This window comes from Sorex araneus, chromosome 6 (genome assembly GCF_027595985.1).
Source record: "Sorex araneus isolate mSorAra2 chromosome 6, mSorAra2.pri, whole genome shotgun sequence".
NCBI classification, from domain to species: domain Eukaryota; kingdom Metazoa; phylum Chordata; class Mammalia; order Eulipotyphla; family Soricidae; genus Sorex; species Sorex araneus.
This window is the reverse complement of record NC_073307.1, coordinates 29,259,428-29,278,037: the sequence shown is the minus strand read 5'-3', so window position 1 is coordinate 29,278,037 and position 18,610 is coordinate 29,259,428. Positions and strand designations below refer to the sequence as shown.

At 40.5% G+C, this 18,610-nt stretch overlaps 1 protein-coding gene across 5 annotated transcripts in view; it reads left to right on the top strand.

Moving 5' to 3' along the window:
• Window positions 1–18,610, top strand: part of LYRM7 (LYR motif containing 7) — a 63,164-nt gene that overhangs the window by 10,585 nt on the left and 33,969 nt on the right. For 4 of the 5 annotated variants that reach the window (XM_055141963.1, XM_004609833.2, XM_055141965.1 and 1 more), the window contains exons 4-5: window positions 6,579–6,660; window positions 15,127–17,303. In XM_055141963.1, coding sequence (XP_054997938.1) covers window positions 6,579–6,660; window positions 15,127–15,197 — 153 coding nt within the window. In that variant the 3' untranslated portion in view covers window positions 15,198–17,303. Of the gene's footprint in view, window positions 1–6,578; window positions 6,661–15,126; window positions 17,304–18,610 lie in introns of those variants that run through there. The other variant, XM_055141962.1, reaches the window with a different exon arrangement.

The following is an 18,610-nucleotide window of genomic DNA, read 5'->3' as shown; positions in this document are numbered from 1 at the left end:
TGCTACATGTTCATTGAATAAAATGTACGTTGAGTTGATTCTTTTCTTATGTAAATCTTCCTGTTCATGTACATTATCTTTGTCTTAAGCTTTCCAGTGTACCTGTGTCAAACTTTATGTAGAGGTAGGAAAATGACCCATGAAGAAAACTAAAAATGGAAAATTATTTAGAGATGTAGTTATTATTAAACTTGGTTTGGTGGTCAGGGATGTGGTTCAGTGGTCAAGCATATGCTATGTGTGTGTGAGATCCTCGGTTCACTTCTCAGCATCACACCCGCACATACGACACATGAACCACATTCACCACATAAAATACACACATACACAAATAATAATAAATGTTGGTAAAGAGAAAGGTAGAAATTATAGAAATAATTTCATGTTTAGTAGAATTTCTGCATGTTAAAAAGAATCTGATAAAAGCATACTTTGTTCTATAATTCTTTTTCTTATAATCTCTTTCCCTCTGCTCCCTTTCCTCTCCATCTCATTTCCTAAATAAAAATATTTTCAGAAATATAAAAGTGCACTTATAATTAGTAAAAAAAAAGAGAGCTGATTTGCAGTAGAAAATACCACTAGTAACCAAGCTAATGAGACAAAAATGAGATAGCCTAGGTAGTCGTGTCATATTAAGGAAAAGTGAAATATTTTACTTAAGCGTGTGATATGCAACAAAGAAAGTATGTAACTTTTATTCATGACAGGAGATGACAAATAATGATTGAAGATGTTGGAAAGCTTTTTAAGTTTGTACTGTTTATTCAGTAGACATTAACACTATGGTGGTTATTTTTAATTTTTGAAATCATGATGAAATCTTAATCAGGGTCTGTTTATGTCAATGAATCCTAAATTCATTTTACTTACAGAGCATTGACTTTACACTAATCAGTCTAGAAATTAGAAATTTATTATATACAAATGTGTATTTTATACTGTGATTGTGTATATTAAAGAATAGTTTTTAGATCATTACGTTGTCAGGTATTAGAAGGCTCATGATGTCATGGCACCAAAAGAAATTTCAGACATCTTGAGGCTGGAGCAATAGCACAGTGGGTAGGGCGCTTGCCTTGCACGCAGCCGACCCCGGTTCAAATACCAGCAGCCCTTATGGTCCCCCGAGCACCGCCAGGAGTAATTCCTGAGTGCATGAGCCAGGATTAACCCCTGTGCATTGCTGGGTGTGACCCAAAAACCAAAGAAAAAAAAAAGAAATCTCGGACATCTTTTGTTGTTTTGAACCACACTTGACAGTGCTCAGGGCTTACGCCTGCCTCTGTGTCCGGGGATCACTCCTGGCAGTGCTGGTATCAAATCAAACCCGGATATGATCAAATGAGGGTTGGCTGTGACAAGAGCCTTAATATCTGTACTGTCTCTCCAGATCTCCCTAATTTAGAAATACTTTCAGTATTTTTCTCAACCCCCACATTCACTTATGGGGCCATGATAGACTCTCTCCGCTCATCCCCTCTGGTCACCTCTTACTGTCTTGCCCCTTATCAAGCCTTGTGTGTACTCTTAGATCTAGGTCTTACCTCTGTTAGTGCATCTTCAGTGGATGAGGAGGCCTGACTTTTCTCTTGTCTTCCCTACCCTCAGCTCTCAGCTCATGCCCCCTCTCAGCTCTCCGAGGAGGTGAGTGCCTCCTCTTCCACAGCCTTCCCCCGTCCACGGCAGCTCCTCCTTTGGAAAGGAGCTGCTCGTCTTCCTCTTGGCCTCCCTCTCTCCTCTTCAGGACCTTATACACCTGAAGTTTGCGCCTACATAAGAGTACATCCTGGTGTTACTTTTCTTCCTTGACTCTTTCCATTCTCTTACTCTTAAGTCCAAACTGTCAGAAAATTGTAGTGACTTAGCTTTCAATATATACCCAGATTTCTACCACATCTCATTCTGCCCATCGTTATCTCCTGGCTTAACCTTCCTTTCCCCCTAGTTTTTTGTAATAGCCTCCTAGAAGTTCTCGCTACTTCTGCTGTAACTCCCTGCAACCTACTCTTAGTGCTTTTATTTTGATGGGAGGTTGGTTTGTTTGTGGGCCACACCTGGAGGTGCTGAGGGGTTACACCTGGCTCTGCTCAGGGGACCATATGTGGTCCTGGGGATTGAACACTGCTAGGCTGTGTGCATGCCACAACCCTGGTAGGGATTTTATTTTTTAAATTTAGTCAGTGTGAAATTACCAAGTTATTCATGATTGGGTTTCAGGCTTACAATGTTTCAACACTGATCGCTTCACCAGTGTCCACTTCCCTTTATCAGTGTCCCCCTGCTCCCCTATTTGCTTCCTACCAACCAATCTACTTCTCCAAGAGGTGTTTATATATATACATATATATATACACATATATGTATGTATGTGTATATGTATATATGTACATATACATGTATATATACACACACACATTTTTGCAGTATGATATACAGCATTGTCTCTCATTGAGCTTCATACATAACACTTGAACACCTTTCAGCACCACCTCCTCCTCCCTATTGAATATTTTTCTCCGCCATAGATGTTGCCACTCCCTGTCCTGTCCTCCAGACCCCTCAAGTAGCATGTTTCCTACTGAATACCAGTTCTCGTGCTGTTTCCATTGCCTTTTGAGTACTTGTTATGGCACCATTATGTTTCTTTATATCCAGCATATGAGAGAGATCCTTCTGTGTCGGTCTCAATCCCTCTCACTAACTTTACTTAGCATGATACTCTCCAGCTCCTTCTATATAGTAGCAAATTTCATGACTTAATCTTTTCTTATGGCTGAGTAATATTCAATTGTATGTATGTACCAAAGTTTCTTTATCCAGTCATCTATTCTTGGACACTTGGGTTGTTTCCAGATTTTAGCTATTGTGGATAGTGCTGCAAGGAACAGAGGTTTACCAATGTTTCTTCATATTTTGGGTGGGGAGGGGGTCTTTGGGGCATATTGCAAGAAGTGAAGTTGCTGGGTCAAATGGGTGCTCAATTCCTAGATTTTTTAGTAATATCCATATTGTTTCCCAGAAAGGCTTGTTTTCCAGAAAGGCTGTACTAGTCAACATTCCCACCAGCAGTGAATAAGAGCTCCTTTCTCTAAGAGGGAAGTTTTTCAGGTGCAAAAAACCAGAGGTGGTTTAGAGCTATACAGTGCTTCTTAATATTTCTAAGGACATAGTGACCCTTTTTATAAAGGCATATACTGTGCCAGAAAGACAGCTCAAAGCACTGGTTCATATGCTTCGCCTGTGTGAAGTCCTAGGTTCGTTGACACCAGATGGCTCCTTAAGCACTGCTGGAAGTGGCCCAAAACAAATTTTAAATGTCTATATTTCTGTGGTTTCTGGATCCTCCATCAGAAGTGATCTCTGAGTACCGACCCAGAGTAAGTTCTGAGTATCACCAGGTTTGAGTTAAAAACAAAAGTATCTTGGGGCTGGAGCAATAGCACAGCGGGTAGGGCGTTTGCCTTGCACGCGGCTGACCCGGGTTCGATTCCCAGCATCCCATATGGTCCCCTGAGCACCGCCAGGAGTAATTCCTGAGTGCATGAGCCAGGAGTAACCCCTGTGCATCGCCGAGTGTGACCCAAAAAGAAAAAAAAAAAAAGTATCTTCCATCATTCCACTACTTCCAACACCCATTGCTCCTCCTTCCATAGTAAAATCTAAAGCACATACCATGACCTACAAAACATGATCCCTATGACCTTCAAATCACCACCTTCCCCTTCTTCCACTCTCATTTAAGGATGCTAGAATATACTGAGAACTTTTCTGTCACAGGGTTCTCATGCTGTTACTCCTTCATAGGATATCTCTCCCCCATATCCCCATGTCTTCGTTTAGTACCTAGTTTAAGTATGAGGATTCATAAGAATGTTGGAGTTCCAAAAATTTTGGCAAAAGAATAAAAGCATCCTAACTTTCGACAGCCAAACTTTTAAATTAACTGTGTAATAAGTCTAAGAATGTTCCTGGCAGTGCTTGCCCATGTTACATTTCTCAGGAGTTGAAAGCAGAAAAAGCTTAAAGTCCCAATTTAGCAGGCTGGTTATTTTAACCAGTCTTTTCCTTCAAATGTGTCTTTTACCCATGCATGATTTATAACATCGTGCATTGCTAATTTCAAAAATAGATTCATCAAATAATGCAGATCTCACTGTTAGCATAGTTTGATATGTAATTTTTTGTTTGTTTTTGGGCCACACCCAGTGATGCTTAGGTCCCACTCCTTGCTCTACACTCAGGAATTACTCTGGGCGGTGCTTGGGGGAACCACACGGGATGCCAGGGATCGAACCCAGGCTTGCACATATAAGGCAAACACCTTAGACGCTGTATTATCACTCCAGCCTCTAATATGTAATTTTAAATTCTATTAATATCATTATCTGTAAAAACATTCCACGCACGCAAGGAGCTGTGAAATGCCCCAAACTGAAGGACTGTGTAAGCACCTCACGCGCGTGGGGATTACACATGAAGTGATGTTCGCTGGCTCTCCGGGCAGCTCTCTCTTGCTGCCCACGTTCGGTGCTCTCAAACCGCTTCTCCATCAGGGACGGCTGTTGCCTTGGACAGATGAAGAAAGGACGAGGGCCAAGCTGGTTGCTGATTAATTGGTATTTATTCAATCTTTCATCTCTCCCAGCTCTCTTTATCTGTGTCTATCTCTCTGTAACTGCACAGTTCTTTCTTACCACTGTATCCGTCTCCTCTATCTCTCTCTGCTGTGTCTCCTTCAATCCCCCTGCAGCAACCTTCAATCAATTCCTTCCACCATCCAACAACTAATTCATTTCTCCAGTCATCAATCCCACCCTTTCTCCCTGCAGCCGCTTTTTTTATCCTCTTACCATGCCTTCCCAATCACGCCTACCCACGGGAAGTGTGATCAAAATATTTTTCTAGACTTCTCGACCACCTGCAGCCCATGAGGGCAAAACAACCTTTAGGTGTGTTTCTCCTCTCCTTAGACCTGCAACTTAATTAGAATCTTTAATTCTCCTTCCTAATATTTATCGTTCTGTATGGACACAGTAATAGACACTTTTAGGATTCTAGGGTGACTCTCCTGGGGACATCTTACCATAGACTCAGACTACAGTGCCCAGGCCAGATTAATCATTCCTAACCCCAGCAGGATCCAAATCTAGTTATTACTTTTGGATCATGACAGAATTTGTCCATGACCAAGCTCTTATAGTTAAGCATTGGAGCACTTTGCCAGGCCCATTTCGATGCCAGGGTAGCTTATAGCTCACTGCTTGCCCTAGGTCCATCCAGTCCCTTGTTGGGACCCGGCTTTTGGGGATCTTGCAAGTAAGGGCAACTGAGGCTTAAGTCGAGAGAGCAGATGTCCAGGAGGTATATTATCTGGAGTCAATCAACTCCCAAAAAGACTTGTCTTTAAACTGTCTTCCTGTATCCATATAAAAAGCAACTGTTCTGAAATAATAACTGCAAAGGACATTAAAGAGAAGAGAAAGACATTATTTACAAGTCAGAGTCTGATCAGGATAATTGACAGGTTGGGGGGGCAATCAACAAACACAGGCTTCCAGCAGCCAGGGAGGAAGGGCAAACCAACCGTAATCCTACAATTATCAATCTCACTTGAAACATCTTTAAGTATTAGAAGCTGACTTATAGTGCTGAATACATTTTCTCAGTGACAGGCTCATTTCACTAATTTTCAATAAAGTGTCTGCTAAATAGTCAAGGCTAATCAATAACTGATTATTTCAAGTAAAGATGACATTCTGTGGAGAAAGTTCTGTTCACAATTCACATTATTATGAAATAATTTTTATCTCATGTATTTCCTGAAAAGGACTCAAGATCTCTCAGAAGTCCACAGCTTTGAAAATAGTATTCTGTACAATTCTGCATTTAGCATATGATCATGTCAGAGCTCAAAAAAGAAAAGGTAGGGGCTGGAGAGATAGTACATTGGGTAGGGCTCTTGCCCTGCATGTGGCTGACGTGGGTTCGATCCTTGGCATTCCTGTATGGTCCCCCAAGCACTTCCAGGAGTGATCCCTGAGTGCAGAGCCAGGAGTAAGCCCTGAGTGTCACCAGGTAATTAATTCAAGGCCATACACCTAATGACAGGGCCAGAATTAGAATCCAATATTCTAATTATTAATCCAACACATTTTCTAATGTTCAAAACATCTGACTTTATGAAAGAAATACTCAGAACGAGGATGTAACTCAGTGGTAGAGCACTTACCTTGCATGTGTGAGGGCTGCCTCCCAACCCCCAACACACACATACATCATCCACACTCCTTAAAACTACATTTTATACACACAGTAAAGTATTCATTCCCAAAGAGTACTCTGAATCTGTTTTCAAGCAAAATAGGAAATGGGTGGGTAAATTTTCCAGTAAGTGCCTGTATGAGCTTTCTTTACACTTAGAATAGTCATAAGAAACTAAAGGCAGTATTAACTAAAAAGGTTATAATAAACTATAGTTGTTGTTGTTTTTAAGCTATACATTTCTATGAGCATTTGTATAAACCATTGGGAAAACAAACCTTTATTTATTTTATGTGTTTGATTTTTCTTAACAGCTAATGAAAATGGGCTCCGATGTTGAACTATTACTCAGAACATCAGTTATACAAGGTGTTCACACAGACCACAATACACTGAGTAAGTAAAAGGAAAGACCATTGTTTTCTGACTACTGTGGTGTATTTTTTTTTTCCAGGGTTGAGGAGAAGTTGCCACACCCAACTGTGCTCAGTGCTTTTTACTGCTTTATGCTCATGGATCACTTCTGACAGTGCTCAGGGGACCATATGCAGTGCCAGGGATTGAACTAGGGTCAGCTATGTATAATTCAAGCATCTTAACCTCTGTGCTCTTTCCAGCTCCCCCAATGTATATTAAAATATTGAACAACAGCAGTGCTTTTAGTGTTGATAAGTAAAATAACTAGATTTTAACATGTGGGGGGTATGTACTGTGTGCAATACCACAGTCGGCAGGGCATTTGCCTTGCACATGGCCAACATGGGTTCGATTCCTCCATCCCTCTCTGTAGGATGACATTACTTTGTCCTTCCCCCCCTTGCCCTAAGAAACTCATCCCAGTTTTTCCCGGAGTTTAGGCTTACCCCAGTCACACCCATCACGGTGTTCCCGAGTCTCTTCCATCCCTTTGTTTAGCTGTAATCACTTCTCTGTGCTCTCTTCCCCAAATCAGTTAATCAGCTTCTCCCCCTAATCTGACTCTGCTAATTTGTAAGGTCAGACCTTCCTAGGATACTGAATTTATATTATAAGTTAATATTGCCCTTCTTCTCTCCTTATGCCTTTTGAATAATTTACTTTAAAGCAATGTCCTTTTTGTATAGACACAAGAAGACAATATTATGCTTTTGTAACTTGGGACTTAATTGGCTTCAAATATTATTCATTCCCAGGCATCTGCTTTCTCCACTTAAGCCTCTGTTGCCCTCAGTTCCTAGCACCCCAAAAGCAGGGTGGGACGGATCCAGGGCAAGCGGTGAGTTATGTGCTACCCTGGCATCAAGATGGGCCTGGCCAAAGTGCCTAATTCTTAACTATAAGAGCTTGATCATAGACAAGTGCTGTCATGATCTAAAAGCAACGACGAGACTAGGACCCTGCTAGGGATAGGAAAAACTGATCTGGCCTGAGCACTGTAGTCTGAGATCGAGATGGCCCCAGGAGAGCAATTCTATAAGCTTTAATGCATTTCTTATTGTGTCCATACAAAATGATTAATATTATGAATGCTTATATGTTTGCTGGATGAGAAGAGAAACACACTCATGGGACTCCACCCTTGGGTGGATCCTCCTTCTGAAAGAGAATCAGTCCTAGGAGAAGCATCCCCTGAGGGAAAACAACTTTACTCCTATTGATGGTGACCACACCTATGTGTAAGCCCCAACCCCCTCACGGGGGGAAAGGGGGAAATTTAACTAGGCTGTAAGAGTGGGTTGGGGGGGCAGATAGAAGATCCAGAGAGATCAAGAACCGGGAGAGAAGCAGAGAGAATGAAATAAACTGATCGAGCAACCAGTTTGGCCTTCTTCCTTCCATCGCTTGCCCTTAACCAACAGCCACACACAGCGGTTCCAGAGCACCAACACGGAGACAGAGCTGCCCGGAGAGCCCTCAAGTGCACACACCCATCGGCGAGCCTTAGTTTTTTACACTTCTCTGAGAGCTACCGAGAGTATCCTGCCCGCACGGCAGAGCCTGGCAAGCTACCTGTGGCGTATTCGATATGCCAGAAACAGTAACAACAAGTCTCACAATGGAGACGTTCCTGGTGCCCGCTCGAGCAAATCGATGAACAACGGGACAACAGTGTGACAGTGCAGTGCTACCATTTTAAATGACAGAAATATAAAATACTGCTTTATCAGGCTAGAGAGATAGTACAGAAGACAAGGTGTCGCCCTGCATGCAGCCAATCCACAGCACCACATATGGCCCCTGAAAACCACCAGGGGTCACTCCTGAGCATAGAGCTGGGAATAATCCCTGAGTCTCTCCAGGTGTACTACCAAAAAGTTCCTTAATAATAATAAATGTCTGCATTTAAAATTTTTATAAAAATAATGCGGGGCTGGAGCAATAGCGGGTAGGGCGTTTGCCTTGCACACGGCCAACCCAAGTTTGATTCCCAGCATCCCGTATGGTCCCCTGAGCACCGCCAGGGATAATTCCTGAATGCAGAGCCAGGAGTAACCCCTGTGCAGAACCAGGTGTGACCCAAAAGGCAAAAAAAAAAAATAACAATAATAAATAAATAAAAATGATGCATTACCAGCTATTTATATTCTATATGTGTATAGATATATGCAAATGTGGATATATGTTTTGAAAATGTGGGGGCCCTAAAAGATGCCAACCAGTATGCCAACCTGGGTTTGTTTCTTGGCATTCCATAATGTCCCCTGAGCACTACCAGGAGTGATTCATGAGCACAGAGCCAAGTGTGACCTAAACTAACAAACAAACAAAAATGGAGTTGAGAGCCAGAATTAAGCCGTGAGCACTGCCAACCGTGACCCCAAAACAACAACAAAAGTTGGTGGCGGAGGCCAGAGCAATAGTACAGTGGGTTGGGTGTTTGCCTTGCATGCGTCTGACCTAGGTTTAATACCCAGCATCCCATATGGTTCCCTGAGCATCACCAGGAATAATTCCTGAGTGCAAGGCCAGGAGTAACCCCTGAGCATTGAGGGGTGTGACCCAAAAAGCAAAAATAATAATAATGAAAAATAATAATAAATAAAAATTTTTGATACCTGGTTATATTGTTAAACTTCATTGTAACTATTTTGCCATATTTATTTGGGCTACTTAATTTTTCTAGTATCATTTATCAACTACCTAGGCTGTTTATCTTTCATACTATAATAAGAGTTATTTTTATTTCAGAAGAATTTGGATTATAGGAAGTGGAAATATAGTGAAGGATCCTCATTATACATAAAACTCCACTTTTAAGACTCCGGCTGAATCTTATTCCACATACTTTAACTCCCTAAAGTATCTTTGAGGATAAAAACAGCAATAAGATGAAGTTTGTTTTGTTTTGGCTTTGGGCCTTACCTGGCAGTACTCAAGACTTATTTCTGGCTTTATGCTGCGGGGTCATTCCTGGTCATGCCCAGGAGACCATAGAGGTGCCAGAGATCAAACAAGAGTCAGCCTTGCACAAGGCAATTGCCTTACCTCCAGTATTCTTTGGCTCCAACAGTTTGATATTTATAACTTATTGGAAATGGGATTTGCCCTAAAGTAGAGCATGTGGTGGTTGGAGAGCTACTGGCAGAGGAACCCAGGATCTCTTTTATCAAATCATGCACTACCGTTGAGCTATAGCTTGGTCCTTTAAGTAATAAATTTTTCAGTGGCCTAAAGTACAGGGAAAAGTAATGATCACCTGGCTAAGATCTAGCCACTTCAATAAAACTAGCACTGTTACATTTTTTGATGTCTAATATAAAGAGCAAAGTCAAAGATTTTATAATCGATAAGACAAATTGTAGTAAAAATAGTAGGTAGCTTATAAATACATTTGTGTGTTTAGCTTAATTTAAGTGTCAGCAGTTAAGATATACAGAAAAATTTAATTATAGGGTTTTTTTTTATTCCAAAGATTACCTAAGAACTGGACACAAAAGTGGAGTAATTTTTTTTTTCATTTTTGTTTGATTTTTGGGCTCTCCCAGTAGTGCTCAGGGCTTTCTCCTGTCTCTGCTCAGGGACCACTCCTGATAGTGCTTCAGGGGACCATATGCAGTGCTCGGTGTTGAACCCCAGTAAACTGTGTGAAAGATACCTTACCCATTGTACTAGCTCTCTGGCTCATATTAGTGTTTTTTTGGACAGGTTTTATGTTTATTTAGCGGTCTTTGTTTTTTGGGTTTTTTTTTTGGGGGGGCAGAGTTGTGTTTTGTTTGGAGGCCATCTACAGCAGTGTTTAGAATTTATTCCTGGCTTTTCGCTCAAGGATCACTCCTGGCAAGGCTCAGAGGACCATACGGGGTGCCAAGGATCAATTCCAGGTCAGCCATATATTCAAGGCAAGCTGTACTGGATTATCTCTCCGGCCCTTGTTTACCACTCTTTGAATGTTCATGCTTTGTTTTAGGAATGTCCATCTGTAGGAACTTTCCATCTTTAAGATAGACTCTAGAAAATCCATTTCCTCCGATTCTTTCCATTTCAGCCCCAGACATTTGTATGAGACATAGGCACAGCCTACTCACCATATTCAGGAATGAACCTGAGGGAACGGCTTGGTGCTAAACCTATTTTGCTGGCAGGAGAGGCATCAGTGGCTGCCGACTACAGTTACTGATCCAGAAGTTCCTCGCTGCCATAGCAGAAACAGAGAGCAAAGTGGAGTGCCAGCCTGTAGCTCCTGCAGTGTTTCTCCTCATGTTCCACTGAATAGTCAAGTGGCATTTCTTCTAGTGACCCAGAGGCAGCAGCCATTTTTTTATTATCAGACCAGTTCTGTGGCACGACTTTTACATTTTGTCATAAAAATTTGACCTTTTGATTACCTGGTTCTTAGGCCGGGCATGTAACTCAGCAGTAGAATTTTGCCCTGGGTTCAAGCCCCAGCAATACAAAAAAAAAGAAAAGAAAAAAGGGAGACTGCCTGTTTTCTTAAACCCTTAAATCCAATAACCAGGGAAATTCCTTTTCTGCCTATTCATGCAGACTCAGCTTCCATTGCTTATTACTAAGAACAGCAGAAATTGTTCCCAGAAGTTGGGGTACTAAAAGTTGCACAACCTAAAATGCAAAAATTAGTTGAATGAAATGCAAGGATAGAGGGGGGATATGATTGTCAGTGGCCTGACCATTACTGGCTTTAATCCAGTGATTCTTGTTCTATAGTGGTAGATATAAGTATCTCTATTGTTTCTTGGGAAATAGACCAAGTACCAGCGAAGACTACAGTAGTAAGGGAAATAACCAGAATGTCAGCATGTGCTGGTTATTTCTTGCTGGCTTCAGCAAAATATTAAAAAAAAAAAAAAGGATGAATGCATATTCAGCTAGTTTGCAACGCAAAGATGAAAGAAAGTACTACTTTGTTAAGGGGCACTCTTCTGTTTCCTAAAGTCTAATTGGCTCAGAGTCCTATAATTTAGAGCTTTACAGGGTTGAAAATGCCAGTTGCTTCTATCCAGTAAAACTAAAGCTGATACAAGCAGAGAGCCTCTGAGCTCTAAAATGAAGTACGATCAATGCCTTGAGTCTTTCTCCTCTGGCAGATGAAGATCAGACATAGAACTCGTTTATTCATTGGAACCTATTGTTTATCAGTGCTTCAAGAAGTGCCCACTGGGGCCGGAGCGATAGCACAGCGGGTAGGGCGTTTGCCTTGCACGCGGCCAACCCGGGTTCGATCCCCGGCATCCCATATGGCCCCCCAAGCACTGCCAGGAGCAATTCCTGAGTGCAAAGCCAGGAGTAACCCCTGAGCATCACTGGGTGTGACCCAAAAAGAAAAAAAAAAAGTGCCCATTAAGCTAAGGGGTTGGGAACAAGGGCAGAAGTGAGGCCTTTGCCAAAGGGATGAGAAACTGATGTTTTCCTATAGTCACTGATATATGGAAATGTCACTGTCACTGTGCGCCCTACCCACTGCGCTATCGCTCCAGCCCAATATGGAAATGATTGGAAGCAAATAGATTTAAAAGTTATAAAATAGGGTATTTTGAGCTACATCCCTGGTCCTAAAGTTGATAAAGTTTTTGAGTATTCCCAGGAAGCCATAAGCTTGTCTAATTCTCTCCAACATTTCAGGCCATCCTGAGTCTCTAAACTCAGATAAACTGGATGTAGAGTGTGTGAAAGCTCCAGAGCCTGAAAGCAGGACATCTTCCTCAAGATCCGTACATTTGGGCAGGGAGGATTTCCCCAAAGGACAGAACCAGGACCCCTGCACAGTCTTTGGGTCACCCAGAAGACAGAATTTAATGATGCCAAATTGACTGATGAGAGAATTTATTGCTTTGCCAAAGTGAGAGTTCTGTTCTTCCTGTCCAACAGGATTCAGGGTTTGCTGTGCAGTATCGACTCCCATAGTATATTCCATTCCTGTTTACTATGGTCTGGTCCAGCTTTTCTCAGCTGGGAGTCATATGACCTTGAGAGGCCCCAGGAGACTCCAAAGGGACTACAGATGAAAGGCACATAAATAAGGGGCCACAGCACCAATTAAGGGGACCAACAGGTAGGACAGGGGTCATAGAAAGGAAACAAGGTCAGAAGGAGACCATGATGAAAAAAACTGGGAAACGCTGGCCCACTGGGTATCTGCTACGTGAGCCTCAGGTGCACCTGGTGCAAAAGGAGCACAAGTCAGAGATCCTCGATTTCCATCTGGATGAGACCCTCGGGATCTGTAGTCAATGGGTATTACATAGATTAGTAAACAGGTAATAGGCATATTGAGCAGCCAAAGGGTCAACTGACTGTTGACTCAACAATCCATCTTACTATATTTTTTTTCTTTTGAGGGATTGGGGGTGGGTGTTGGGGGTGGCACACTCAGCTGTGCTCAGGGCTTACTCTTGCTCTTAGAATCACTCCTGGTGGTGCTGGGGAACTGTATGTGGTGCTGGAGATTAAATGGGGTCAGTTAGGTGCAAAGAAAGTGCCTTACTCTCTGAACTATCTCTCTGGCCCCTCCATTTGCCCACTTCTTTTGAGGGGAGAGGGTAGAAATGTGTTCAGAATGCACTCTGCCAAGCAAAAGGAAGGAAAAAAGTTACCCAGATCATGTCACATTTTAGTAGGTTTTTATTGGATGTTACTTTCAAGAAAGTTGTTTTCCTGTTAAAAAGGCAAACGAGGGCAAGAAATACGGTATAAGTAAGTGGTAGAGCCTAGGCCTAACATGGTCAAGATTCTAAGTTCATTTATTTGTTTGTTTTTTATTTATTTTTGCTTTTGAGGCTATACCTGGAGGTGCTCAGGGCTTATTCCTACCTCTGTACTCAAGGACCTGGAGGGGTTCAGGGACCTATGGGGTGTCACGGATAGAACCCAGATCAGCCACATATAAGGCAAGGGCCCTCTATGCTATACAGTCTCTCCAGCCCACGATTCTTAGTTTAATCTCCAGTACCTCATTATCCCCACCAGCGTTGCTGACTGTAACCTTGGCAACCACTAAGCTGATTGGCCTCAGCACAGTGAAAGATGTATTTTTTTAAGTATTTAAATGCACATTTACTGAATATACAAGGATATTCTATTATATAACCACAGAATATTTTTAAAACCAGAATATAACATTGATAGAATTATGTTATCAGTTTTTCCACGTGTGTTTCATAGCTGAAAAAGAAAAATTTCTTGTGATCTAAGACTCAGTTAAGGATCACCAAGTAACACATAGTCATGTCTTTTCAGTCTTCCTCCTTGAGCTAGAGCAGCTCCTCGGACTTTAATCATCTTTCACAACTATAATTGTTGTCTTAGGAATATTAGCAAGAGATTATTAAGAATTTTATTTCATATCACTGCAGTTCTCCTAGATATAGCTCGTCTATGAGAAGAAATATTGTCTCTCCTCCCAAGTTTTCTATCTTGAACTTTATCTCATTTGACACCAGCAAGTAATCTTATGTAGGACTAAACTTTCTTTTCTTTTGTCATGTGGTGGTTGCTCAACAATATTCCTCAGTGAGGCAATTTTGGCATTTTGAATAGAAAAATTCTTCACTCACCAGAACCATTCCATAGATCCCTGGTTTCTGCTCACTGAATTCCAGCATTATTCTTCATTTAGTGCAAGGACCCAAAATACTCCAAAGTGATAACAGTTGTTATGTGAAATTTGAGATTTTTATATAGAAAAGCCTTTTTACACAGTTGGTAGAATAAATTTTTCACTTGATGGCTTTCATTATCACGGGCCTGCCATTAGATGACTGATAATATGCTTTATCTGAATTTTGTTAAGTTCCTTAAGTATATTTTAGAAGTAAATGATAGCACTGTAGCACTATCGTCCCGTTGTTCATTGATTTGCTCGAGTGGGCACCAGTAATGTCTATTGTGAGACTTGTTACTGTTTTTGGCATATGGAATATGCTACAGATAGCTTGTCAGGCTCTGTGGGCGGAATACTTTCAGTAGCTTGCCAGACTCTCTGAGAGAGACAGAGGAATCGAACCGGGGTTGGCTGTGTGCGAGGCAAACGCCCTATCCACTATGCTATCACTCCAGTCCAGCAGTAAATGATAAAAGGTTAAACTGGTTATCTATGTTTTTATATAATCTGGAATGAGAATTATGTTAACTGTCTTCTTTTAAAATCATGGACCCCACATTGAAAGTTCACTGAAATAAGGTATACCTGGAAGACCAGGGCAATAATTTAAATGGTAGAGTACATGCCTAGCTTGTGTGAGGCCCTGTGTTCGATCCCTGCCACTGCATGACCTCCTGAGCATTGCCAGGAGTGACCCTATAAAATACAGAGATCTGGAAAATTTACCTTAAAATTAGCTCTTTTACTATAACTTCAGGGGAAATGAGTGTATTTGCATTCTTTTAATTTTAATGATGTTAATCATTCTTTTGTTTTCCTTTCAGAATTGGTTCCTAGGAAAGACCTTCTTGTAGAAAACGTGCCGTACTGTGATTCGCCAACTCAGAAACAGTGACTTTTCTAGGATAAAAGCAAGTCTTTGTACTTTTAATTTAAAAATACATAACTCTGGCAAAAGTCCTGGAAATGTGGAATTTTTTTCTAAGCTGACATACTGAAATGAGTGAATTAAAGAGTAGTTTTACAGTTAAATTTTACGTTTAAAAAGACATTGCTAAGAAATATAGTACTTAATGATTCTAAGGGACAGTAGATAAGAAGGCCACCTATTTTTATTGAAATTCAAACTTAAAAGTAAACTAAGTGCTCGGAGCTGGAGAGTAAAGTGGGTATGGCCTTGCCTTATACACAGTTGACCCAGATTCTATCCCCGACACCTCCTATTGTGGCCCAAGCCCCAACAAGAGTGATCACTGAGCTCAGAGCCAGAAGTAAGCCCTGAGCACCAAGGAGTATAGCCCAAAACCCAAAAACAAATAAATAAATAAATAAATAAAGTAAACTAAGTGCTCCAGGAAGTATAGTATAATCACTTTTCTTTGATGTTGGTTTTACCCTATTTGGTAATGCAGTGATTTCACAAATTAGTCAGTTTTCTTCCCTTGTGAAATTAATTATATTAAAATTATGATTAAATTGTTTATTCCCAAAACATTAAATTGGGTCAAAAATAAGTTCTCCACAGAAGATAGAGAGTGCTTTGTTTCTTAAAACAAGCACAAAAGTTGTTTCTGTAGCTAACAAGTAAAACTACACAGTATCCTTGTAAAGAAAGAAAAGGTCTTTGTGTTCCTGTAAAGATTTATCTTTGTGTTCCTGTAAAGACTGATTTTTAAATCAGTCTTCTGAGAAAAATATCAAAATGATTCAGGATATCTGTGGAGTAATTAAATCCTCATTTTTGTTTGCATGATTATTTTTGCTTTGGGGTCACAGTAGTGCTTTAGTGTGCAGGTCACTCTTGGAGGTGCTCAGAAAACCAGGTGATATAAGGGATTGAACTCAGATCTCCTCTCTGCAAAGAAGCATGTTAGTCCATTAAACTAGCTTTCTGACCCCAAATCCTAATTTTTTTAAAGGTATAGCCATATTACATAAAAAGTCTTCTTTGATTTAGTTCTACTTAGGTCACAGCTAGACATTATTGTACGGATGCAATTTATAGCTTTGTTCCCTTAGTTTAGACAAACTTAAATAGCTTTTCTTCTTGCATAAAACCCATCTCTGATGAGAGTGGCAATATCACAAACTTCTTGGCATTCTACCATCTAATGCTATGAGCTATAACAGTGTATTTAATAACTTCTGTTCCTCTTATCTATGCAACTTTGTCATTTTCTTAGTGAACAGCATATTCTTTCTCAATCACTTATCAGTTTCTCCATTTAATGATGACACAGGGTTTTTAATTCCTGTGGTTGTCAATGCATGCTCTGTTGGCAGAAATGTTTCTGTGCCCAGACTATCTACAATGTGTCATCTAAAAATATTTTTAAAAGATAAAAAATTTTCAAAATTATTTAGGAAAGTAAACATAACTGGAGACTGTGCTCAATGCCTCCCAATATTGTTGAGATTATTTAGTAGTCTATGAGATGTATTATGTGTGTTCAAAATTTTGTTAACTTTTCATTTCCCATGTATATTTCTTATCAAGGCATAATGAATGTATAAATTTTTAAACTTACTGTTTCAGTTAGTGTCTGTATTATAATGTTTTGAGAAATACTTTAGGCTGATTTCTTTTTAGTTTTTTTATATACATATGGAGGGTGGATACAAGAATTATCCAGAGCCTCATCCATGTGAAAACATGTCCTCTGCCACTAAGCTCTGCTGTGTGTATATGTATGTATGTATGTTAGTTTCCGTAGCTTTTTCCCTTTAATTTGAATTTTTCTTATAGCATTCTCTCTTCACGTTAATTTGAATATTTTACCAGACTTATTTTTTAACAAACTATAATTAGGAGCAGTTCAGATAATCCACATGTTTATCTCTGTCGCACTATATTCACAACCATGTTCATACTATAATACAATGGAATAAAGTTTCTGTGTGACATTTGAATAGCATATTTGACTATCAGAAAATTTTATAAACTATGGCGCCCTGTCCTGCTATTGTATGCATTTGTATTTTAAATGAATTTTTAAGTAACTGAGTGCAACAATTCATTTAAGTTTGAATACAACAATTACTTAAAACATTTCAGAAGTTCTTGACCCATTGCAAAACAAAGGCTTCGTGTCACTATTCTAGAGCGTGTGGCAAGTTGCTAATACTGCCTAGGGTTTATTTTGTAAACTACTTATAAAAGTTTTGAGAGTGATGATTATCTAGATAACTTCTCTCTGGAGCAATGTCAATATTAAGACTTTTTTATTTTATTTACTTGTTTATTTATTTTGGGGTTCCTGTAGGGCATTGCCCCAATCTAACATTTCACTTTGACTATGAAATCCAGTGAAAGTGGATTTTACAAATTCTAATTGCAGATATATGAGCTTAGAGGCCCAGCAAAACTTTATAAAACAATCTTTTGGCAGAAGTTAAGAGAGGGTATATGGCAGGAGAATCAGATTTGGCAGGCGTGTGTGGAAAAGGATTCTTCACTGAAGATTTGAAGCAAGAAAGAATATGACAGTTTACATGACACATAATTTAGAACAATTTAAGAGTTGAATTAAATTGTGCTAACTCAAATCTGAACTTGTATAAGTTAAACACAAGCAAACTTGTGTTTAATGGATATAAGAAATAAAACTAGGAGGGATCAGAGTGATAGTATAGCAGGTAGAGTGTTTGTCTTGCATGTGGCCGACCTAGATTCAATCCTCAGCATCCCATATGGTCCCCTGAGCATTACCAGGAGTAATTCTTTTTTTTGAATTTTTTTTTTTTTTTTTTTGCTTTTTGCACAGGGGTTACTCCTGGCTCTGCACTCAGGAATTACCCCTGGCGGTGCTCAGGGGACCATATGGGATGCTGGGATTCGAACCCGGGTTGACCGAGTGCAAGGTAAACGCCCTACCCGCTGTGCTATCACTCCAGCCCCAACCAGGAGTAATTCTTGAGTGCAGAGACAGGAGTAACTCCTGAGCATTGCTGGGTGTGACCCAAAAAAGGATTTAAAAAAAAAAAGAAAAGAAAAGAAAAGAAAAGAAAGGAAGGGAAGGGAAGGAAAGGAAGGAGGGAAGGAGGGAAGGAGGGAAGGAGGGAAGGAGGGAAGGAGGGAAGGAGGGAAGGAGGGAAGGAGGGAAGGAGGGAAGGAGGGAAGGAGGGAAGGAAGGAAGGAAGGAAGGAAGGAAGGAAGGAAGGAAGGAAGGAAGGAAGGAAGGAAGGAAGGAAACTAAGGAAGGAAACTAAGGACTGGAGAGATATCACAACCAGTTGTACACGCAGTAGACCCAAGTTCAACCCCAGCATCCCATATGGTTTGTCCCCGATCCACCCCCAGGAATAACC